General features: G+C 43.7%; 1 protein-coding gene across 1 annotated transcript in view; it reads left to right on the forward strand.

Moving 5' to 3' along the window:
* Hunk (hormonally up-regulated Neu-associated kinase) overlaps positions 1-24,278 on the forward strand; it is a 104,153-nt gene that overhangs the window by 39,810 nt on the left and 40,065 nt on the right. The window contains exons 3-4 of the mRNA XM_042687269.1: positions 16,425-16,480; positions 22,411-22,546. Coding sequence (XP_042543203.1) covers positions 16,425-16,480; positions 22,411-22,546 — 192 coding nt within the window. The remainder of the gene's footprint in view (positions 1-16,424; positions 16,481-22,410; positions 22,547-24,278) is intronic.

The raw sequence follows: 24,278 nt of genomic DNA on the forward strand, positions 1-24,278 counted from the left end.
CCACATAAGCAAAAAGAAAAAAGCCAGAAGTGGCGCTGTGGCTCAAGTGGTAGAGCACTAGCCTTGAGCTGAAGAGCTGAGGGACAGCGCCCAGGCCCAGAGTTCAGGCCCCATGACCAGACCCCCACCCCCCCCCCCCCCAAAAAAAAAGAAACTCTTGGAAGTGGAGCTATGTCTCAAAGTGGTAGAGCACTAGCCTTGCGAAAAAGAGCTCAGAGACAGTGCCCAGGCCTCAAGTTCAAGCCCTACTACTGGCAAAAAAGGAAAAGAAAAAAAAGATAAGCCAGGAGCCAGTGGTTCATGCCTATAATCCTAGCTACTCAGGAGGCTGAGATCTGAGAATCATGGTTCCAAGGCTGTAAGACTCTTATCTTCAATTAACCACCCGAAAACAGGAAGTGATACTGAGGCTTAAAGTGATAGAACAATAGCCTTCAGCAAAAGAACTCAGGAATAGCACCCAGGTCCTGAGTTCAAGCCCCTTGACTGACCCCCCCCCCCCAAAAGAAAGAAAGAAAGAAAGAAAAACTGTTTCTATAGTAGTCACTTCCTGTCTGCCTTCTACCAGCAACTGCCAACTTACTTCCTGTCTGTATGGATTTGCCTATCCTAGATACTTCCTATAAACAATTATAATTGGAGTCTTTCACTTAGCATCATATTATATCAACTTGTATATCTTATAGTGTGTATCAGTACCTTCTTTTTCATGACTGATGTTTCTTTGTATAGTTATACCAACGTTAGTTGCTCTCTTCACCAATTGATGAGCATTTGGGTTGCTTTCACCTTTGGGCTATGATGTGTAATATTGTGATGAGGCTTTCATTGCTGAGTTTTTGTGTTTCCTACTTCTCTTGAAAGTTTCCACTCTTAGGAATAAAATTGCTAACTGCTATTAGCTTACGCCTTTATTCCTAGCTACTCAAGAGGCTGAGATCTAAGGATCTCAGTTCAAAGCCAGCTTGGGCAAGAAAGTCTGTAAGACTCTTATTTCTAGTTAACTAGCAAAGAAAAGCCAGAAGTGGAGCTGTGGCCCAAATGGTGGAGTGCTAGCCTTGAGCAATGAAACCTCCTGGACCACAGCCAGACCCTGGATTCCAGCCCCAGGATTGGTACACACTCACAAAAACGGAGTGAAATTGCTGGATCACATGACACCTCTCAGTGTGAACTTTTAAGGAAGCCTGTTTGTGTGTGTGTGTGTGTGTGTGTGTGTGTGTGTGTGTGTGTGTGTGTGTGTTAATTTGGTCTCTAATGGTGCCTTTTATCTTTCTGAAAGCAGCTCATTTTCTGATGCAGAAGAAAGCAGCTCTGGTGCTTTATTTAACAGAACTCTTTCCAGGAAGAAAGGGCCGTGTACTTTCTAATGAGGTTGGCACCGTGGGATGCCCTGTCTTCCCTTGTCTAAAGCCAGGGAAACCGCGGGGAGAAGCTGTTGCCTAGGCTTTCCTGGAGCCAGCCCTGGCAAGGCTGCAGGCTGGAGCAGGCTGCCTCCTCACGGAGGGAGACCCTCGTCACTGAGTGTCTTCAGGCACACACGCTGTCAGGCCATTACACTTTGTTCCAGCTCTGGATTTCCAGCCACAAGGCAGGGAATGTTCAGAAATTAGAAGCACACGACTTTTCTTTAGGCTTTCCCCAGCTACATGTTTCACGGTTTGCTGTGTCACAGCTCTGCCATGATTAGGAAAATGATGCTCTTAGGGTGCCTGGCTCTGGCTCTGGCTTTATTAAGATGATGGAGGTCTAAGCCTGTGGAATGAATCAGCGTGGGTTACAGACTGACCCTGCAGGTCACAGGCGAAAATAGCGCGGAGGACTTCAAGTGGCCGACCTATTGGTGGGGTCTGGGTGTGTTCCTAAGGGTTTTGTTCTGTCAAAAGTATGAGCAGTGGTATGAGGAAAGGAAAATCAGGAGAAAGCCATGCTCATCACAAACAGGTCTCTGCTGTAGGGGGAATTCTCAACAACCCTTTAAAGTCTTTTTTAACAAAATGCAATCCCTCTCAGTTCAATTACTGTCAGGATGTCAGGGGAATGAATTTAATGTTTGGATAGCGGAGACAATACTCTTTTTCCTCTCACCTCCTTTCTCTTTCTTCTCTCTTCTTGGAAAGAGGTTCATAATCCAATAATGGTGAAGGCTTAGGGTCTTTTATAGTTAGAGGAGGTTGGGAATGTAGGTAAATATTGACTTAGGAGCATTTCTTTGCTTTTCTCTCTAGCAGTCTCATTAATGCATGTCACCACAGGATCAGGTTGTCAAGACATCCATTCAAGTATTTCTTGAGAATGTATTCCTGGGTGCTTCTGACCAAATGCCTTGACTCTTCATTTGTTACTTGGTAATCCCTATATATGTGTATTTTTATAAATCCTTTGGGACACTTATTTTACTGTAATGTTGGGGAGAATTTTCTTCCTCACGTTGTAGGTGAGAAATGAATTTCAGAAATTATTTCCAGACTGGATTTTTTTTTCAAATGAATTAAGATAGTATAGGATTTCTGAGATGCTCTGGAGCCCTTGGAGATAGATTTCTGGGCATGTGGATTGGATAACAGACAAGGGTTTTGAACAAGCCCTTTGTGGCCGCGTGACTTAAAGCTTCGTGGTTGTCTGTAGGAAAGGAAGTTCTAAACCTTTGCTGTCCTGTCAGCTTTTTAGTGAAGGCTCTGTCTTTTTTCTCCCTATGATAATAAACCTAAATATTTAATTATCTATCCAGAACCGTGTAAATATTACCTAAAAGAAGACAACCTAATTAAATAAATCATATAAATAAGTAGATTTGTGGTGTGTGTGTGTGTGTGTGTGTGTGTGTGTGTGTGTGTGTGTGTGCGTGTGCACGTGCGTTCATGTGCTTGCCAGATCTAGGGCTAGGACTCAGAGCCTCACTTGACCAGGCTGGCTTTGAACCTCAATCCTTAGATCTTAGTTTACTGAAGAGCTAGGATTATAGGCATAAGTCACAGGTGCCTAGCTTGTGAGTAGATTAAAAAAATCTATATAGGATTTAGTTACAGGCAATAGTGGGCCTATCTAGATTTTTGCTATAATAGAAAAGGACTAATTCCTACACAACTTAATTTTTCCATGACTCTAAGATTGCCTTAGTTACGCCACATCTAACATGTAAGAGTGTTTCCTTCCTTCCTCCCTCCCTCCCTCCTTCTCTCTCCCTCCCTGTCTCCCTCTTCTCACCTCTCTCTTTTTGATACTAGTACTGGGGCTTGAACTCAGGGCCTGGGCACTTTCCCCGAGCTTTTTTGCTCAAGGCTAGTGCTATATCACTTGAGCCAAGCTCTACTTCCAGCCTTTTGGTGGTTAATTGGACATTAATTAGTTAGAGTTTCTTGGGCTTTTCTGCCTGGACTGACTTTGAACTGCAATCCTCAGATCTCAGCTTCCTGAGCAGCTAGAATTACATGAGCTCCTGGCACCTTCCAGCATCCTCCCTCCCCCTTCCAACGAGCTCTCTTGGCAGAATCCCAAAACGTGATGATTTGCCTATTGTACCCAGAGCATTGATGCTTCATGTGACTCAGCGAGAAGGCTCTTTCTCCTGAGAATCTAATTGGAGATTCATCTGTTCATTCAAAAGAACACATGCCGGTGGAACAGTACAGACACAACATTACTGAGTAATTGAGCATGCCTTTCCTAAACCCCTGACCAGCGTGTGCTAGAACCCGCGCTTGGACATGTGTCAGCTCTGTGCCTCACAGGGCCATGGCTCTGCTTCTTGGTCAATACTGGGCAAGGGCCCTCGGAGCTTAGGAGGATGGTGGGGAGGGAGGGGCTTTTCTTTTCTCTCTTGGGTTTGACGAGAAGCAGATACAACCTGGCCTAGGGTGAGATTAAGAAGCGCTCCTAACTTTCAGGCTTGCAGGGCTTCCCCACCTACCCCTTTGGCAGGGGAGCAGTGGTGAGGGAGATGACAGGGGATCATTTCTGCTCACAGTCAGGAGCTGGTTGCGATCCCAGGGCCTTCTGCGGAAAGCAGGCGCGTGTCCGGGGACAGTGGTTAGATGAAAGGTTTTGTGGGTCATTGGGTTCTGAAAACTCTGATTGGACAGATGAGATCCTTTTTTTTTCTTCACAAAGTGGTAGCTTGCCCTTTGGAGGGTTGGCATGTACAGTGGTCAGCGGTGCTGACTTTCGGCCAGACTGCCTGTGTCCAGGTGGCTTGGTGCCTCTTCACACAGGTGCGCAACAGGGAGAGCAGGTCATCCACTTTTGCGGTCACTGTGGACTTCCTGTCGCAAGGCTTCCTCCTGAGCCTTTCCATGAGGACTGACTTGATGGCGTTGTCACCAACGACATCTTATTTGTCAATGGCCAGGGCTCAGGGCCCCTTGGCTGTCCTCCACTTGTGAGTCCTCCCCATCTTTATCTGACTGAATCTTAGCTCTATGCTCGCCTTCTCCAGGAAGTCCTCCAGGTTGGCCATCTTGGCCATGGACTCCCACACCAGCCTCCATTGGCCTTCCAGTCACTTACCCCTGACTTTTTACTTGTCTGATCAGTTTTCTACCCAGATGGTGGTTTAGACCCAGGCCCAATCCAGGGCATGCACAGTAAGACGGTGAAATGAATGAAAATGGAATGGGTATAGGTAATGTCAGAGATGGCACTGACGGAAGCTTTCTGGTAGCCAATCTCAGGTTCTTTCTGGAATATTCCACCTTCTCCCTAGAATTTCAGAGGGCTTTCTTTACTGAGTTCGTGCCAATTTGTGTTCTTTTCTTTTCAGGTCACAGTTTATAGAATGCCATCTTTTGAGTGACTAGTTTTGTCATTTTTATAAACAGAATTTGATTCTGGAACATTATAGAAACTCAGTTGAGATTTCCTTTTGAATAAATAATTGAGGTCCAGGCTTAACAGATCCTTCTTGTGTTTTACGAACATACCCATCCTATAAATAAATCCACGATTTAAAAAAATCATTTGGTCTTAATGCAGTGCTTTTGAAGATAAAGCCTAAGCCCAGAGAAAAAGCAAACAATCAAAACCCTCTTGTTAGCTACAAAATGCCTGTTTGCCTTGGGGAGTTCAAGGCTTTTCTTAGATTCTTTATTCTTGGCTTATTACTAAAATCCATCGTGTGGCTATCCCCACAGGCAAAACTTTCTTCTTCAGAGTTAATCCTGCCTGAGTTTGGGTTAGCCCTTCCTGGGTCCCGTCCTTCAGTCTTTTGTAGCCATGTTCCCCAATGGTGTTTCCTCTTTGCGTATTTGTCACTCCTTGTAAGACCTCTTCTCCTCATGTGAGACTCTTCAGCCCCACTGTTTCCCCCCCTCCCGCCCCGCCCCCAAATCCACGCTCTCATCTCATCCCCGCTGCCTGGTGCTTTTCAGAGGCCACAAAGCAGGTAGAATTCATGGCTGTGCTTCCTCAGCTAATGGCCCTGCCTCCAGTCCTCTCAGGCAAGAATGTGAAGCCCAGGGAGATTGAATGAGCAGCCCAGGGGCTGTCAGTTAGAGAAGAAAAAGGAGCCTGTCTTCTGTCAGGAACTCTGGCTACTATATTTTGTTGTCTGTCTCTGCTCAACAATTCCCTGACTCCACAATTCCCTGGTCTTCCGTGTCTCATGCGGGACTTCTCACCCCTCCTTTTTTGTTGTTGTTGTTGTTGGTCATGGAGCTTGAATTCTGGGCCTGGGAGCTGTCCCTCCACTCTTCAGCTCAAGGTGAGTGCTCTACCACGTGAGCCATAGTGCCACTTTTGGTTTTCTGGTGGTTAATTGGAGGTAAGGTTTTCATGGCCTTTCCTGCCTGGGCTGGCTTTGAACCGTGATCCTCAGATCTCAGCCTCCTGAGTAGCTAGGACTACAGGTGTGAGCCACCGGCGCCTGGTCTCTCATCCCTCTTTGAATCCTGGACACGTCGGTTTTCTGCCTTTCAGCTCTTCCCTTTGTTTTTGCAGGCCCTCCTCTGAGTTTCCACTCCTCAGTTTCGATCTCTACTTTGTTGGGGTTTCTAGCTCACATCCCTAGGCCAAGGCCCAGGGATGACATCTTCCTTCAATCCCATCCGGCTGTTCTATGCACACACATAAAGGCACATGTAACAGTACAGTTTCACACACGTGCAGAAGGGCGTGTGCACATAGCCACATACACACTCCTATTTCCCCCACAGGCATCCACCTGTGTGCACCCACATGAATATGTGCTTGCACTTGAAATGCGCATACACAGACTCGTGCACACATGTACAGCGGACGCAGGCACAGTCGGAGCCACACCTTCACTCTTTCCCCAGGACTGCGCCCGGTGGTCTTTGCTCCCAGGAGGTCAGAGCAGTTGTTGTATTCCAAGCCAGCATCTCTGTGTGTCACAGACGGCATCCTTCCTGCCTCTTCCCCAAGCCAGGATCCACACGGGTCAGAGCGGGCTTCCTTCCTGACTCTCCGTCTGGCGTTGTAGGGCCTGGAGGTTCTTGTAGCCATTCTCCAAACCTGCACAGTGACATCTTTAAAGCCATGCAGGGGAATTTTGGCCAGGTGGGTGGGAAAGGAGAGTGAACTTTTCATAGTCAGGAATGGCTATTTTGAATGAAAACCTACATCAAAGGCCCATGAGTAGATGACGCAAGTGGAGTTGGTGCAAGAGTCCTTCAGTCCTTTCTCCATCTCTAGAAACTCCTCGTCTCAACGTCAAGTCTGCCCTATTGGGCATTTCTCCTTGGAATTGCCCAGTTAGGAGGATCTAGAAGCTTTTTCTCTTCCTGTGCTCACTGTCCGTCTGGGTGTCCTTGCTTGTGCCTTGCCAAAGGGCTGCTCCTGCGGTGTCTCCTTGTTAGGCACAGAGACTAGCCTTTGTTCTAAGGACCCTTGCCCCCCTCCAGCTCTGTCTACCCAAACCTGTCACACTGGGGTTCACTCTACGTTGTGCATTCCTGTAGGTTCCGACAAATCCACGATGCCATGGAACCACCACTACAATATCATAAAGAATAATTTCACCACCTACAGATCTTCTCTCCTCTACCTCCTTGCCCTATTTTCCCTCTTCCTCCCTTCCCATCCCTGGCATCCACTCATTTTTTTTTTTAACCACCTGTGTAGTTTTTCCTTTCTCAGAATGTCGTGTAGCTGGAGTGATCCAGCAAGTAGCTTTTTCAGACTGGCTTCTTTCTTTTTAAGACAAGCATGGGAGGTTTCCCTGCGTCTGTTCACAGTTCCCTCCAGACCTCACTCATTCGCCTCACTGTCTCAGCAGATCACAGCTTGCTTCTCCTCTCACTGACTGGAGGACATTTGAATCCTTCCACTTATGCAAGATTATGAATAAAGCTGTTACAAACACTTGTCCGTACATTTTCCACTCATTTGGGTAAATACAGTCTTACACCAGTCTCTCTGGGAGATGGGTTCCAGGACTTGATGAAGATGCCAAATTCTATGCATGCTTAAGTCCCTTATAGAAAATTTTTAGTCTTGAGCTGGTGCTGATGACTCATGCCTAGTAACTCAGGAGGCCGAGATCTGAGGATCATGGTTCAAAGCCAACCTAGGCAGGAAAGGGTGAGATTCTTCATCTCCAATCAACCACCAAAAAAGCCAGTGGATCTGTGGCTCAGTGGTAGAGTGCTAGCCTTGAGCACAAAGAAGATCAAGGACAGAGCCCAGACACTGAGTTTAAGCCCAGGACTGGCACATGCATGTTATCTGACATCTTTCTGTATACTTTAAATCACCCCTAGATAACTTATAATACCTAATGTATTATAAATGCTGTTTAAATAGTTGTTATTCTTCCCTGTTTAATGGTAAGCAAAAAACAATATGAATGTTCAGTACAAATACTCCCCCTCCTTGAGGATTTTCAATCTGACATTGGTTGAATCTGGAGATGAACTAACCCAGTAGAGAACACAGGGTAACAAGGGAAAAGCGACTTTTAAAAGTTAGGCATTAGGACCTTTTCTGTGAGGAGTCACAAGGAAAACAGACTTCCTACTCCTTCTAGATACATTTCAAATGACACAGACCAAGTCTACAACCCAGGACAGAGGAAGGTCGCTCACCTTCTTATTACTGATTAGAGGACCTTTAGGCGGTTAGGCTGGTTACCACTGGAATCTTTTAGAAACCTGAACAAAAGGGAAACGTACGGGTAAATACTGCAGGTTAGACAGGTTTGTTCTGTCCATTTTTCCTGGGGGTTTGAGGTGGGTTGGGTGGGAAGATCATGCTGTTGAGCTGATTTTACCTTTTTCATTTTGCGCAATAATGGTAGTTTTATACATCCCCCTGGTTTATGACATTTTGCTGATTTTAAAAGGCAGATAGTCCCTTTCCCCCTTTGTTTTCTTTTACTTTTAGTCTTTCGTTGATGATACTATTCTAATGATGGTAGTGTTCTCTGGATTTTTGTAGCTCAGAAGTACACAGCCTGGTTTGATTATTCTTGGCAGCTACTTTTACCCCATCTCTTTATGCTGCTTTTCTGCAAGATATTTATTCTGAACCAAATTTCTCCTCATTGCCTTGGTGTGACTTCTATTCTTCCCAGGCAAAAAGGCTTAATTTCACTTGAAACACACTGGTGTTGCTGCTATGGAATTGGTTTTCATAGAATCACAGTTTAGGCTATTTCTGGCACGCTATTTTGTATGTGTGAGCATGTGTCTTGGAATTACCGTATATGTTTGAATAGATGCCAACTTAGGTCGGTCGTCATGGTTTTCAGAAAAGAAGAGGTACCTTACGAAGTCTTCACAATCTCTTACTTTCTGGGGGCATACTTTCCACAAAAACATATAAGTTTGAGAAGACATGTAAACCTTGATTTGACTCACTGATGAGTTGGGGGATGGGGAATCTAGAAGTCACCCAAGGAACCTGATAGAAAGGGAGCAAAGACATGTGACAGGGCTTTTAGAGGTAGGGCTTCACAACTGAGATGGTTGAGAGAACAAAGTAAAAAAAAGTTCACCGAATGCTTAAGTTATACAGCTTTTGAATGGGTGCTTGCGGTTTGGGGCAAGATTTCTGGCAAGTATTTTACATACAGAAACAAAGTGTGCTTTGTTGTCTGAAGATGTCCAGAACTTCACTGTCTAGAACGTCACCTCCTCTTAAGTGTCTCCCTCCAATCATGTCATCAAGGGAAAGTGGCTATTCTATTGGACACATTGTACAATGACTAAAAGAACAATCTTACTTCTTCCCCTTGACAAATTAGAATCATTGTTTCAGGAAATGGGAGGGGGAAGTACAAAAACACTATTTCTAAAATTAACTGTGCTAACATTTTAGTATACAGTCTTAAATATGATGGTAGAGCTTCCTTACTAAATATTAGGAATAATCACATGATAATTCCCTTGCATGTCTGACATTTTGTATCTATGTTTTCCAAAATCTCTTCCTTAAGGGGCACATTGGAAAAAGAAGTGTAGTCATCTTGTATTAGGACATATGTAATACATTTTAAAGGCCACGGCTTTGAAGTATACGATGTATTTTTTAAAGGTATTTTAACTAGCATAATTGATTGTTTAGCGGGTTCCATTGTGATAGTTGTAACATGCCAACAATATGCTTTGTCTTTTCTTCTGTTTTGAGTTCACATATACTTGTGGTATGAGCGTGTTTCATTGTGATACTTCCATACATACACATAGTGCACACTGAACAAATATACTCCTCTACCATAATTCCATCCCTCCCTTCCCTCTTCTATACATTTGTGTGTGTGTGTGTGTGTGTGTGTGTATCCTTTGATCCTCTTCACCTCTCAATATCCTTTCTCTTACCCCTCTCCCACCTCGATAACCCCTCCTAGACAGTCCTTTTATGTTCATGTCACATTTCCATTACTGTTTATCATCAGTGTTGTCATTGTCATCATCATTATCATCTTTTTTTTTTTGGTTGTTCTGGGCTTGAACACAGGGCCTAAGCACTATTCCTGAGACTTTTGCTCTGTGCTAATGCTCTACTACTTGAGACACAGCTCCACTTCTGCCTTTTCTTGGTAGCTAATAAGAGTCTCCTGAGCTTTCCAGCCCAGGCTGATTTTGCAACATGATCCTCAGATCTCAGCCTACTGATTATCTAGGATTATAGGAGTAAGCTACCAGCACCCAGCTATTATCTTCATTTTAAGTCTGTACTCTACAAATGAGAAATCTAGGTTGGCAGTTTCTTGTTGTTTGTTTTTTGCATTTGAAATACATTATCCCATGCCTCCTTGCTTTTATGGTTTCTGTTGAGAAATTTGCTGTTGTTCCAATGGGTTTGCCTTTAGAGGTGATTTGCTACTTGCCTTTTACACTTCTATTGTTCTCGTCTTCTTCAGCACACAATGTTTAAACTATGATATGTCTCCAGGTTATTCTTTCCTGGTCTAACTTGTTGGGTGTCCTAAGACCCTCCTGTACTTGAAATTTTCTCCTATTACTTTATTGTCTTGTCCCTTTAGCTTTCATCTCTTCGCCATCTTCTATGCCTATGATTCTTAGATTTGGTCTCTTAATAGGTTCCCAGAAGTCTTTTTTTTTTTTATTGTGAAATTACAGAGGGGTTACAATTACATGGGCAAGGTAATGAGTACATTTCTTACCAAGTATTATTGCCTCCTCCTTTGTTTCCCCTTCCCATCCCCGTCACCCCCTCCTTCTTTCCCCCTCTCCCCCCAGCCAATGTTGTAAATTTCATTTTTCGACATAACGTCTTGTATGTCTCATTGTTGCAGTGGGTCCACCTATATCCCTATTTAAACGATTTGTTTTTTCCCTTCCCCTCCACAAATTATACCAACATCAAATACAGTGAAAACAGGGGTTATACCATGAGGGAGGGACATACAAAGCAACAAAGAACTCATCTTATAAATATGTTAGAAACAATCGCAGGAAAGAAAAAAAACATTTGAATCTTTATCTTGGAGTTCATTCCCCTAACATCAACTTATCTAACCGTTTCCACATAGAGCTCCCCTATGACCCACTTTTGGTTATTTACCCAAATGATCACAAACAAGACCATACTAAAGCTACCAGCACAACTATGTTTATTGCAGCATTATTTACCATAGCTAAGATATGGAACCAACCTAGATGCCCCTCAGTAGATGAATGGATCAAGAAAATGTGGTATATATACACAATGGAATTCTATGCCTCCATCAGAAAGAATGACATTGCCCCATTTGTTAGGAAATGGAAAGGCTTGAGAAAAATTATATTAAGTGAAGTAAGCCAGGCCCAAAGAAACATAGGTCCCATGGTTTCCCAGAAGTCTTGTATGTTCCACTCATACCTCTTTTTCCTTCTCTATTTCTTCATCTAACTGCTCTAATACATCTACTTTGTTTTTGAGTCCAATATTTTGTCTTCAAACTGATCTACTCTACTGTAGACACTTTCCACATTTTTTTAATTTGACATACAGAGCTTCCCATTTCCAGAATTTCAATTTTATAATTTTTTCAGGGATTCTTGTATCTTTATAGAATTCCCTTTTCATATCCTGTATTGTTTTCTTTACTTTGTTCAGTTGCTTATTTGAGTTTTTTCAGTTTATTTGTATCCTTTTGGAATCCATTTAGCTTTTTTTTTTTTTTTTTGGGTCAATTGTGGGTCTTGAACTTGGGATCTAGGTACTGTCCCTCCATGCTTTTTGCTCAAGGATAGCTCTCTATCACTTTGAGCCACAATGCCACTTCTGGTTTTCAGGCACTTTCTTGCCCAGGCTGGCTTTAAACTGCAATCCTCAGATATCATCCATTTAGCTTTTTGTATATGCCTCTTATTTCATTGATCATTATTATAATTTGTACATGCCTCTTATTTCATTGATCATTATAATTATGTTGTTGACTTCTTTGGACTTTCTTCCTCTTCACTTTCCTTAACATCTGTGACTGTGGGGTTCTTGACCTCTGGAGATGTCATATTGCCTTGTTTCCTCATCTTATGAACTTGAGTAGAGATTTATTCATCTGGAGCCAAATCATTGGCTATATGTTTTAAATTACCCATGATCTTGCAGTCAGAGTGTTTATAACACTCAGACAGGACTGTGTAACAGGAGCATTGTAGTGTAATCTCTTTACACTGGACTAGGGATAGCTCAGTAGCCAAACTTTGGCCCATGTGCATAAGGTATGTGGCCTGGCTCCCCAGAACCTCTCAGATACAACTAGCTAGGCTCTCTTACATTTGTGTTTGGATTGGTGTTATTTGTGGTTTGAAGGCAGGTCAAGGGTCAATTTCTACTTCTGTGCTGCTTCCATCTTAGAAACTTCCCTTATTTGTGTACCGGAAGCCTTTGATAGATGCATGGTGGTGTTTAGTCTACAGACCAGATTCCCACTTGTTGCGCAAGTCCTCTTGTTTTTGCTCCCTGAAGAGAACATGGGGGGTGGGAGGGTGGGCATGGACTAAAGAACTGAGTTCTGCACAGGGATTAGAGAACTGAGTGTCTCAACTGCTGTGCCTGCAGGTTTCAGTTCTCTTAGACCCTGCTCAGCAATTTGCTGCCCTATGGAAGGCTGACTGAGGGGCCTGTAGTGTGTGGGTCCTCGGTCCTGTACTCGGAGCTCCATCCCCCACCTGGCATCAAGCCTCCAGACATACCAGAGAATTCAGCCAGCCACAGGGTTGGTGCTGTTTTCGTAGTGATTCTCAGGCAGTAGGCTGGAGAATGGGGTCATTGACCTCCTCTAGGCCCTGAGCTCCTGTTGCTGCTTTGAATTCTCAGCTTGCCTGCATCCTTCTCTCCCCCGAGTATTTTCTCCTGACCATCTACTGATTGTTCCTTGCTACCCATGCCCCCAGGTGAGACCTAGTCTCTGGGCCTACCTGCCTTTAGGCTGCTTTCAAGGAGCTAATGATGCTCATTCCCGTACCTCCTCCCATCTGAGTTCCAGACAAGCCAAGGGCAGTGCCTTGTTTTGTGACAAACCCTTCAGGCAACGAAACGGCTCCCACCAGCCAGTGTGGGGCTGCTGTCCACTGGTCCCCTGTCGCTGCTTCCCTGGCTCTCTCTGGAGCCCTCAGTTGACTTGCGTCAACTTCTTCGCTTGAGTCAGGCTTCTTCCTGTCTGTGTTGGCCTCCAGGGTAACAGTCTCCTACCTGAGCACTTCAGCTGGGTGACCAGAAATTCCCGATTCCTGATTGTTATCTGACCTCCAAGACCCCTGATTATGGCTCAATTCCAAATCCTGCCTTGTTGCACGGCTGCTAGTATAAACAGATCGCTCTGATCTGAGCTGTAAACCAGCCGCTGAGGCCAGATCCCTTGTTTTCTGAAATGGGCCTTCAGCAGTGAATCTTCTCTTAATGGAAAGGGCGGGGCTGCTCTTGGCAAGGCCTGAGTAAAGACTTCTCTCCCACTCTGAGTCTTTCTTTGATGGTAGTCCGATACTTGGACCTTAGGTGGGTGCCCTAAATCTCCCCAGTCGGGGAGATGAGCCCTTGATTTCTAAGTCTGCGGTTGTGATTCTTCTGCCTCAAAGCCTACTTGGCTGCAGGTTGCTTCTAATCAGATAATATGAACTTGTTCTCCAAGTATGTTGGTCTCAAGCAGGAGGCCCTCCATCAAGATGGCGCCTCACTGGAGCTCAAGCAATGGGGAGTGAAAACTTTTCTCCTATGGGATTGGCCTGTCACATCAGGGAAGCCACTCACTGGCCACATCCCAGGACTGGGGTTTAAGGCTTATGGGAGTGGATTTGCATTTCGGGCTACCAAGCTGTGGTAAAACCCACCAGGCTTCATTCTCTCCTGCCCAGGGAACACCAGAGCTGGAACTGTAGGCAGTCTCCTCATTCTGTCACCTTTCAGCCATCCCCCGTTCCTGTCTTCTTGTTTTCAGTGCCCTCCCTTACTTGTGCTCTTCTGAGTAATGTCTCCTGTGTTTCTCAGACCCATTCAAAGTCTGACAGAGGATGCTACGACTCTGCCATCTTGCCAGTCACCCAGTATCTGTATTGTTTCATTTGAACTGAAGCGAATGTATTCATCCTTTCCTAATCATGAGTGCTCACAGGAAGGAGGTCTTTCTTCTCATCCAAGTGTTTAGACCTGGTGCTCACAGCATTCTTTCCATTTTTTTTCCTTTTCCTGGTCCTGGGGCTTGAACTCAGGGCCTGTGGTTGTCCCTGCGTTTTTTTGCTCAAGGCTAGTGTTCTACCACGTTGAGCAACAGCTCCATTTCTGGTTTTAGAGTGATTACTTGGAGATAAGAATCTCACAGGGACTTCTTTGTCCAGGCTGGCTTTGAACCCTGATCTTCAGATCTTAACTTCCTGAGATAGGATTACAGGTGTGAGCTATTGATGCCTGTCTGACTCTTCCAGTTTTGAGTCCATTCAGCACCGTAGAACTTACCTTTTTTCTCCATTTGATGATGACTTAATTTTTCTTCCTGAACTGAAATCTCTCCCTTGCTTGAGCAGCCTTCCTGGCTGTCTTCCTGCTTTCCCAGTGTCCTTCACTGCCTGCTGTGACAGTGCCCATGCTCCCAGTGGCTTGCACGCCCTGGTCTTTTTTTCCTCCCATTCTCTAACCTCATCCTGGGCAATCACATGACTTCATAGCTTTGGTCTATACCTACACTGAGGTTGAAAATTGGTAGTTAACAGGCTCTATTTTGCTTGTAAGGTTGGCCTACCTAGCATTAGTATTTTAAATGTGAGTTTGTTGCCAATATTTAAAATGGAGGTCAAATCCAGAATTCTGGGATGAGCTGAAAGTCCCAGACTGGGCTTTGAGGAACTGTCTGTGTTAAATGAGTCATCACGCTTCTGTGTGCCACAGAGAGACCTGGCCAGTCTTCCCTTTTGTTTCTACATATTGATGTAGTGTATCAGCTGACGTTTCTGTCTTATCATAATTATACCATTCAGTTTCTTACAGTAGAGATAAAAGAGTATTTTTTTTCTCATTTCTCTGTTCAAATGTAGGAAAATAAAATTTAGACCCAAGCCTGGTACAGTGGCTCACCACTGTAATCCTAGCTACTTGGGAGATAGAAAATTGGGAAGATTCCCATTCAAAGCCAGCCTGGGCAAAAGAGTTCATGAGACCACATCTCAACCAATAAAAAGCTGGATGCGGTGTTATCATTTGTCATTCCATCTTTGTAGGAAGTGGAAATAAGAGGATGGTGGTCTGTGCCAATCTGGGAAGAAAGTGAGAATTTGGTTGGAAAATAATGAAAGTACAAAGCATTGAGTATGTGACTCAAGTGGTACAATAGCTGTCAGGTAAGCACGAGGCACGAAGTTCAAACCCCAGTACTGGAAACTTATAAAAGCTGCACCAAGAATGGAGTGCTTCCTAAATATTGGGATATATATTTTTTGTATGTGTGTGTATCAAGAAATATTCTTTTATAATTAATATTCATGGTATGTCTGAGTTCATGGGCTATCATGTAAGACAAAGAGCATGTAATCGTTGATAACAAATTTGATGACAAATACATTATTTTTCCCTACATATGTACTTTTGTACAAATACATATTTTGCTTCCAAAAGTCTAAAATGGTCTCTTTAGTGGTCTAGAGCCACTGTTCTTTACTGAATATGTAGAAATGCAAAGTACTGAGATACAGTGGTGAGAAGTCCAAACAGGTTTGTATAGCACCAAGGATTTGGACTCGGGTATCTCTGGAATCCATTATTCAATCCATGATAATATTTGTTTTCTAAACAGATTAGTATATTATATTATGAGTTGTCATGCTATCGAGGGTCTAGGCATGGTGGGACAGATGAATTAAGTACACTTAGTTCCTTCTTTTTAAAAAAAAAAACTCCTTCACCAGATCTGTTCGTGACTGGCTGATGTTGCTTGCATGCTAGAATCGTGGCCATGTTTTTATTTCAGTGCATCCGTGGTAGTGTGTTCTGCTTTCTCTTCATCTGGGCTCTATTTAACTTCTACCTTCCAGTTTTGATCCCACTCTAGGACATTTCTTGTGATTTCTTCTGCCTTCTCTGTTCTTTCTCTTCTCTGCAAACCTTCACTTTTTTTTTTTTTTGTATTTTTCCTTGTTCTTGGGGCCTGAACTCAGGGCTTAAGCATTGTGAGCTAGAGCTAGAGCTCTACTTCTGTAGCCACAGCTTCACTTCCTACGTTTGATGATTAATAGGAAATAACAGTATCACAGAGTTTCCTACCCAGGCTAGCTTTGAACTGCAGCCTCAGCTCGCAGCCTCCTGAGTAGCTAAGATTTCAGGAATGAGCCACCAGCTCCTTGTTCAACCTTTATCTTAGTGGATGACAAGTGATTGTATTATGTCTTACAAATATTAGCTTAGTGGTTGAGTCAGTTTTGGTAGAAAGCTTTATGGGTGGGTGGCCAGCGGCCTAAAATAGTTCATTTCTTTTCAGAAGCAAAATGTCATTCACTGTTTCCAATGCTTATCTGAAATGTTTTTTTTTATTTCAGAGACTTGAAGATAGAAAATTTGCTGCTAGATGAAGACAATAATATCAAGCTGATTGGTATGACTTTTTTTTTTAAAGCAAGATTATCTTTTAAGTGTTGTATTGTTAATTCCCACCTTTGAAAATTATCTCTACCCAACTCTCAGACAGGACTACTAGATTACCTTCTTTTACTTCAGAAATAATTCTAATAGAAGTTAATAATTTATTTAAAAATAATTTAAGCGTAATTAAGAAGATATAACAAATTAGATGACAGGGTTTATAGCCATAGGTATAGCTGGCTTTGATGACAAATACATTCTTACGTGTACGTATGTACTTTGCTTCTAGAATCCAAAATAATCCTCTGGTAGGCTAGATTCACTGTTCTTTACCGGATATGTGGAATGTGCAAAGGCCCTTGGGTAAAACTGACTGTAAAATGATTTCATAGCCCCACATCAACATTGGTCAGCTACCTGTTGGTTTGGATTAGCTTGCCTCTCCTTATGTTCAGAGGGCAGGGGATTATTTGAGGTGATTTTTAAATTCAATTTAATAAGAAAAAAATGTCTTAAAAGTAGTAAAACAAGCACGACTCAGAAGTGTTTCCCACATCTTTATATGTTGTACTCCACTTCTCCATGATCCTAAGAAGGCTCCCAAAAAAGGAGGAATAAAACTAGCCTCTTTTTAATATAATCTGTGTGTAGATCCCATGGCTGAGTGGTGGCTATGCAGAGGTGCCACTGGAGGACAATTAGAATCTGGAACAATGAGAAGGAGCTTGGAAATGCTTAATCTTCATTGTTTCATAATTTAAGCTCTCCACTTGATGGCTTATTCTCAAAAAACATGAAGGTTTGTTGTTGTTGTTGTTGTTGTTTTTGTTTGTTTCATTGTGCCTGTATAGAGTTGGTACTAGCCATAATTTTCATACTCAGATTTTAGACAGTACTGTTCTTTTCTTCCTCTCTTTTCTTTTTATCCCCACCTCAAATGCAAGTATTTTTTGCCACCTCGGTGGCTTTGAAAAGATTTTCTATCAGGTGACTTTTCGTATACCTGGGAGTGACAGTGAAGAATCACACAGGAGACCCAAGAATTACAGATAGGAGGCCACAAGGACTCCAGCATTCTTGTCTGGGCAGTGAAGCACCATTGACTGACGTTGATGGGTTTTTCCATTATAGATGATTAACAAGTAAGAGGAAACCAATTTTCACTCCCAAAAGCATTTTGTAGAATCGATTCTTAGGCCATTTGGAGATTGTGTGTGTGTGTGTGTGTGTGTGTGTGTGTGTGTGTGTGTGTGTGTGTGTGTGTGTGTGTGTGTGTGTGTGTGTGTGTGTGTGTGTGTGTGTGTGTGTGTGTGTGTGTGTGTGTGTGTGTGTGAGTCGTGGGGCTTGAATTCTGGGCCTGGGCACTGTTCCTCAGCTCTTCAGCTCAAGGCGAGAGCTCTACCACTTAAGCCACAGTACCACTTCCAGTTTCCTAGTGGTTTATTGTAGATAAGAGTTTCACGGACTTTCCTGCCTGGGCTGGCTTTGAGCCGGGATCCTCAGATCTCAGCCTCCTGAGTACTAGGATTACAGGCGTGAGCCACTGGCACCCGACTAAGATTTTCTTTTTTGTTAAATGGTTTTGCTATTGCATTTCAGTCATCCTGAGGACTAAGTACAGAAACAATGAAATGAGGCTCGCTGGGATACCTGGAAAGATACTTTTCCTGTTCTGCTTGTTAAGATCTTTGCCGTTCACAAAGAGCTTCCTGATGGAGGATAAAGAATGGAGGAAAGGAGACTTTTTTTTTCTGACCTGTAATTTGTCTTTGGCACATGTGAAGGTGACAGTGACAGATTTGTCTAACGGCAGAGATCTTGAGAGAACAGGCTTACTAAAGGATGGATTTACATTGCAGTCCAAGTTAGAATAACGCACTCCATCATACAGACAAGGCTGGTGGGTTGAGTGAAGAGCCATCCACTGGTGGGTGGTTTCCATATGCCAAAGGAGCATTGCCCAGAGCATGTTCTTCTGTCTCACTCTCTGCCTCTGTGCTGGCTCTCTCCAGTGGTAACCCTAGACGATTGCTTATAAACCTACTCTGTGGAACAGGAAAGGCTGATGAACACAGACTGTCTCATTAATCAGACATTTACTCAGAAGATTCATTGTAAATGCAGGACCCGTTATAGAGAGCTCACAGATTGGCTGAGAGGTAAAAATCTCTTAGAAGAGACATATACAAATAATATGAAGAAATTGCATACCTAAATGAGCACTGACAGTTTCCCTATTAGAAAGTCTGATGGTTGTTTTTTGGGGACCAGAATCAAGTCCCTCAGAGTTCTCTCATGCAAGCTGGCCACTGCTGGACTGGCATATAAACAGGTATGGCATTCATGTCATTGGAATTGTTAAAAGACAAACTTAGAACAAATCAAGTTTTCAGATCTTAGTTGGCTTGATGTGTGATTCCAGAATGTGGGGCAGCGCAGGTTGTGTTGATAGCTAGAGAAATGGCAGTGCCATTCAGAAAATGGAAATGAGATACAGAGAACCTGATGGGTTACAACTCAGAACTTCCTTACAAGGTTTGAACAGTTGGCCACTTGTGATTGGCTGAGGTTCTGGTACTTGTTAACAAGAGTAAGTTATATATCAAGTTAGGTTACAGTCCACTATTTATAGAGATTAAACTTAAGTGAGGATTTTCCAAACTACTAAATAGGAAGCTGTGATAATTGGATTTCCCTGTCAGAACTTTCCCATTAGCTCCCAATCTCATGACCAGAGAAAGTTAACAAGCCCTAGCTTAAGCTTCCAAATGAAGGACACGTTGCAGAAGGCAGCTAGGAATTACATTTGCTTGGTAGAATTTGCATTCCCCTCCATTTCCAGGGAGGATAAACCTGTGTCTTGCAGGCTTTTTTTGCCTCTGGGTTGGGCCCTGTGGATCAAAGTTCTCCACTGACTCTCTCTGTAGGTTGAAAACCCTTTGAACCACATTATCTTCAAAGGAATTACCTAGTTGTTTTCCAGAGGTGATTATAGCTATCATCGTTTCCTCATAATAGTTTGTATTTCTTTGAAAGAATTCAGTTTAAATCAATTTACTGAAGCCATGTTTAAATTAACTAGAATTACCTGGTATAAGATTTGATTTAATCAGGTTTTTTTTTCTTCTTCCAAAAAGAAGGGGTGGGGGGGGGTGTTAATGTTTAGCAAATTTAATGTAATCTTAAAATGGAAAAGCCACAACTTAGAGGACAGTTTTATGCTAATAGCATTTACTTAGGCATTCTTTTAAGATTCATTTTCCAGCTCTCTGAAAAAAAAAATGGAGCGATAATGAGCTCATGTGTTTACTAAGTCTAATTGAAGCAGACCTATGTGACCTTTCTGGAAGGCGAATTTCTCTCTAGTTTCATGATTCTAATTACGGGCAGATGTGTAAAACTGTAATAATTACAATTATGAATGTGAACCACGTTGGCTATTTCTCTACTGTGTATTTTTAATCAAGTTCTTTTGGCCAGATTAACCCAAGTCACTTCACATGCAATTCTCCCCTCGTTAGTTTCAAAAATCCTCTGATAATTTATCTTCTTAGGATGTGTTTCGGGCCAGGCCTGCCAGGGATCGCAAAGGCTCATCTTGCCTCTTATCTCTCGCTTTCCCACCCTTCTGGGTAGAATAGATCAGGAACCTAGAGGAAAGGGAAGGAAGAAGGCTTTGCCCTTGCCCTGCCCTACTGACATTAGAAATGGAGCCATTTGCCTTAACCTCAGAAATCTAGGGATGTGTTTCCTGGGACTTCTGGGAAGTTAGGCCTTTAACATGACAATTCAGGAAGCTTTCCTTCAAATGTCACCACCCAGCACTGTCATCTTTACCCTATGGTGCTGTCTTTCCAGTTTTTCCCTAGTAGGCACAATGAAAGCAATCCTCCCATGTTAAAACGATGATTTTTCTTATTATAAAAATACCTTCTTGTCAGTGATATTGCAGCCTGAGATACTAGGGTCTGAGAACAGTCCCTCAAGTTATGTGTAATGTATCTCCTAAGAGGGACCCAGAGATCCTCTGTGGCTCTCAAAGGGCTTTGCTGTATAGGGCCTGGGAAAGGAAGTGGGAAGGGGGAGAAGAAGAAGAAGAGGAGGACAAAGGAGGGAAAAAAATGAAATCACAACAAAACAAGAGTTCAGTGTTCAAACACGTAGCATTCCTGGTTGGTGGGTTGGCCCAGCCCTGTTGTGAAAGTCTGTGCTGAAGCGTTTAAATGGTTTTCAAAGTCTTACTTCATTTCAGAGCTCTGCCTGAATGGAGTCCTATTAAGGCTGTTGTTACAGTTTCACACTGTTGGGAAATTTCCCTGTGGTATCTAGTGTGGATCCCCGGTGGCCCCAGTGACCCCTAGTTCCCCCCTGGGCTCCTCGCTGCTCCTCCCCTGAGCTTCCCTACAACTTTCATTACCTGTCAAGCCCTTTTCAGGTAGAGACATGCCAAGAGGAGGGAAATGCTGTAATGAGACATGCATAGTGCCGATGAGAAAATACAGGGTTTGGTTCCAGACTAAGGAGCTAGTCTCCGACTGCAAGAGCCAGGCAGTCTGGGTGTCTTCTCTGGGGGGGTCGAGGGGAGGGACCACAATATTTACATTGGGCTTCAAAGGATGACCTGTGATCTTAATTCTGAGATCAACAAAGATCCAGGCGAGATAGCAGCAAAGTACTGTAATCACACCAACAGCCGCTCCATTCCCATCAGTTGCAGTATCTTTAAGATCAAAAGTAACACAGCACAAAAGACATAAGAGACCCAGAGTAGCTGGAGATGGATGGAGCTTCTCTTTTATTCATCTGCCAAGAATAAAGCAAAACACCATCACTCAGTCTAATTGGCATCAACCATCCTCCTGGCATTTTGTTTTTTCTCCAGCCTCTAACATACAGGGATGTTTAAATTGTTGGTTCATATTCCCCCCCCCCCTTTTTCAAATCATACTGTGTGCCTTGTATATTTGGGAGACATTTCTTCTAAAAGAATTATGAAATGAGGGCTGGGAAGGTGGCTCAGTGGTACAGCGCTTGCCTTGCATGCATGAGGTCCTGGGTTTGATTCCTCAGCACCACATAAGAAAAAAGCCGGCAGTGGTGCTGTGGCTCAAATGGTAGAGCGCTAGACTTGAGCTGAAGAGCTGAGGGACAGTGCCCAGGCCCATGACCTGACCCAAAAAAAAAAAAAAAGAATTATGAAATGAAACATTGAGATGAGGTCTGTTATGAATGGCTAGATCATACGTTACTGAAGTCAGTGATGGAAAGAACCAGCCAGAAAAAAAATATGTGTATGTATATGTACGTCTATAGCTCAAGAAGACTGGTATATACCTATATCCATCTATAGGTGTGTGTATGTATGTATATACATACATACATATATACACACACACCTACATGTATATATATATATATATATATATATATATATATATATATATATATATATACCTATATCTATAGGGGTGTGTGTGTGTGTGTATATATATATACCAGTCTTCTTGATCTCCCCTGCCTTGGTCACTGGGAAACCAAAAGGCAGGTGGACTCTCTTCCCAGCTCCTCTGTGAGTTCCTTCTGCCTCCCTCCCTCAGTCCTAGAAAGCAGGGGCCTTCCTTTTCCTGAATGACTCATTTACAAGACTTGATGGAAATATGTTTCAGTTCAGCAGAGGCTTAGCTCCAGCTAGATTTTTATAGGGAGGCCTGATGTAAAGTGTTCCAGTTAAAATCACCACCTGACCCGCTTTTGTTTGGAGACTGAGATCCAGAGGTTATGGCTTGCAGCTGTTGACTTCCCTCTGGGATGTTAAATTATGTGTTAGCTCGAGAGAATGTTTCCTGCTGTCTGCCCTCCCCCTCCCCTTCTTCTTTTTTATTTTCCTTCTTGATTCTGCAATGTTTTCTAATTTGGAGGTGATTTTGTCCTCTTTTCTTGCAGACTTTGGTTTGAGCAACTGTGCGGGTATCCTGGGCTATTCGGACCCCTTCAGCACCCAGTGTGGTAGTCCTGCTTATGCCGCACCAGAACTTCTGGCCAGGAAGAAATATGGCCCCAAAATTGATGTCTGGTCCATGTGAGTTACTGAGTTCATAAAAGTCAGTGTTTTCTCCTGCTGTCTCCCCCGCTTCCTACTACAATGTGATTCGTAGTGTGTGATGAGAATGTATTTAGAAATTGTGCTGCAATGCTGTTCTATGGAGCGTGCCTTTCCTTCTCTCCTCCTTCTAGTCTATGTGCACTGCCAGATGGCCTTTACTTAAATCCACTGAGCTTCCTGGGAGAGAAGAAAACCAAGTCCTAGCTATAACTGCCAGGAGGTTAATGCCTAGAATCCTACTACTCGGGAAGCTGAGATCTCAGGTTTGTGGTTCAAAGTCAGCCCAGGCAGCAAATTCCATAAGACTCCATCTCTAATTAACTATCAGAAACCCTAGGCTGGAGGCATGGCTCAAGTAGTAGAGTACCACAAGAAAGTGGAGCAAGTAGGAGGCCATTAATTTAAGCCCTGGTATTGAAAGTAAGGCAAGAAGAAAGGAAGGCAAAAAGGAAGAAGGAAGGAAGGCAAAAAGGAAAAAGGAAGGAAGGAAGGAAGGCAGGAAGGCAGGCAGGCAGGCAGGCAGGCTGGCAGGCTGTAATCTTAGCTACTCAGGAGGCAGAGATCTGAGGACCACTGTTCAAAGCCAGCCCTGGTAAAGAAAGTCCATTAAACTCATTTCTCCAATCAACCACCAGAAAAAAAAAACAAAAAACGGAAAGTGATGCTGTGGCTCACCTTGAGCTGAAGAGCTCAGGGACAGTGCCCAGCCCAGAGTTCAACTCCATGACTGACAAAATAACAACAACAACAACAACAACAAAAACTGCACTGTGCATCTTCCCACCTCCCATCTTTGTGTCCACTCACCCCCTGGAGAGACTCCTGGCCTTCCCTTCCCCACATCCGGGTTTCATCTGCTCTTCTCTTTGCCTGGAACACCATTCCCCACTCTTCACTCATTCCCACCTTCCAGCTCCAATCCTGGCATTGCTGCAGACTCTTCACTGTCCCAACCAAGGGGATACCCAAAATCTCTCCTCACCCTGTACATGTCCCCTGTAGCATCTGACATAACCATTTGCTTTCCAGTTTGTCAACCCCTCCATTATCTTCTCCCCAGTCATTAAAACCACGACGACGGGGCATTCCGGACTCATTTATACTTAGTGGAAAGTTATGAAAGGGAGAATTTGAGTATCAACCTCCCCCCCCCCAAAAAAAAAAACCATAAAACCAGGTTGGGGGGGTATTGAAGATACCAAGAGATCCTCCAGGGTGCCGAATGACTGGTGATCAGAAGGTGGAGGTACCTAATGGAAGGGAAAGGGGAGCTGGTAGGTGGGGGAGCAGGTTGACAAGTTGGGGTCCTACTCTCCAGGGGACAGATAGAACTGTCTGCCTCAGCTGCCAGTGCTGAGGCTCAGCCCGGAGACTGGGCCCTTTCTGATCTAATCTGGTGGAGCAGGCTTTTCTTCAAGTCCAGAGTACCGGGAGAGGGGGAAACCATGTGTGTTGTCAGAGCTGGGGCGGGTCCTCTGGGCTCAGGCTCCCAGAGTCAGGAGAGATGCACAGGGAGATGAAAGGCACGGCTGCCTGAAGATTGGTCCTTGCTCTTGGTCCTACACACAGCTTGCCCAGAGGGGATTAAAAAAAAAACAAACCCTCATTTTTGGAAACCACAGATGTTCCGTTTCTCAATGTTAAACCCCATAACTAAAATAAGGGATCTTGTCCTCTGCAAACTTCCTTCCCATCCAGCCGGCCCTCT

This window comes from Dipodomys spectabilis, unplaced genomic scaffold (genome assembly GCF_019054845.1).
Source record: "Dipodomys spectabilis isolate Male_0828 unplaced genomic scaffold, ASM1905484v1 ptg000107l, whole genome shotgun sequence".
NCBI lineage: Eukaryota > Metazoa > Chordata > Mammalia > Rodentia > Heteromyidae > Dipodomys > Dipodomys spectabilis.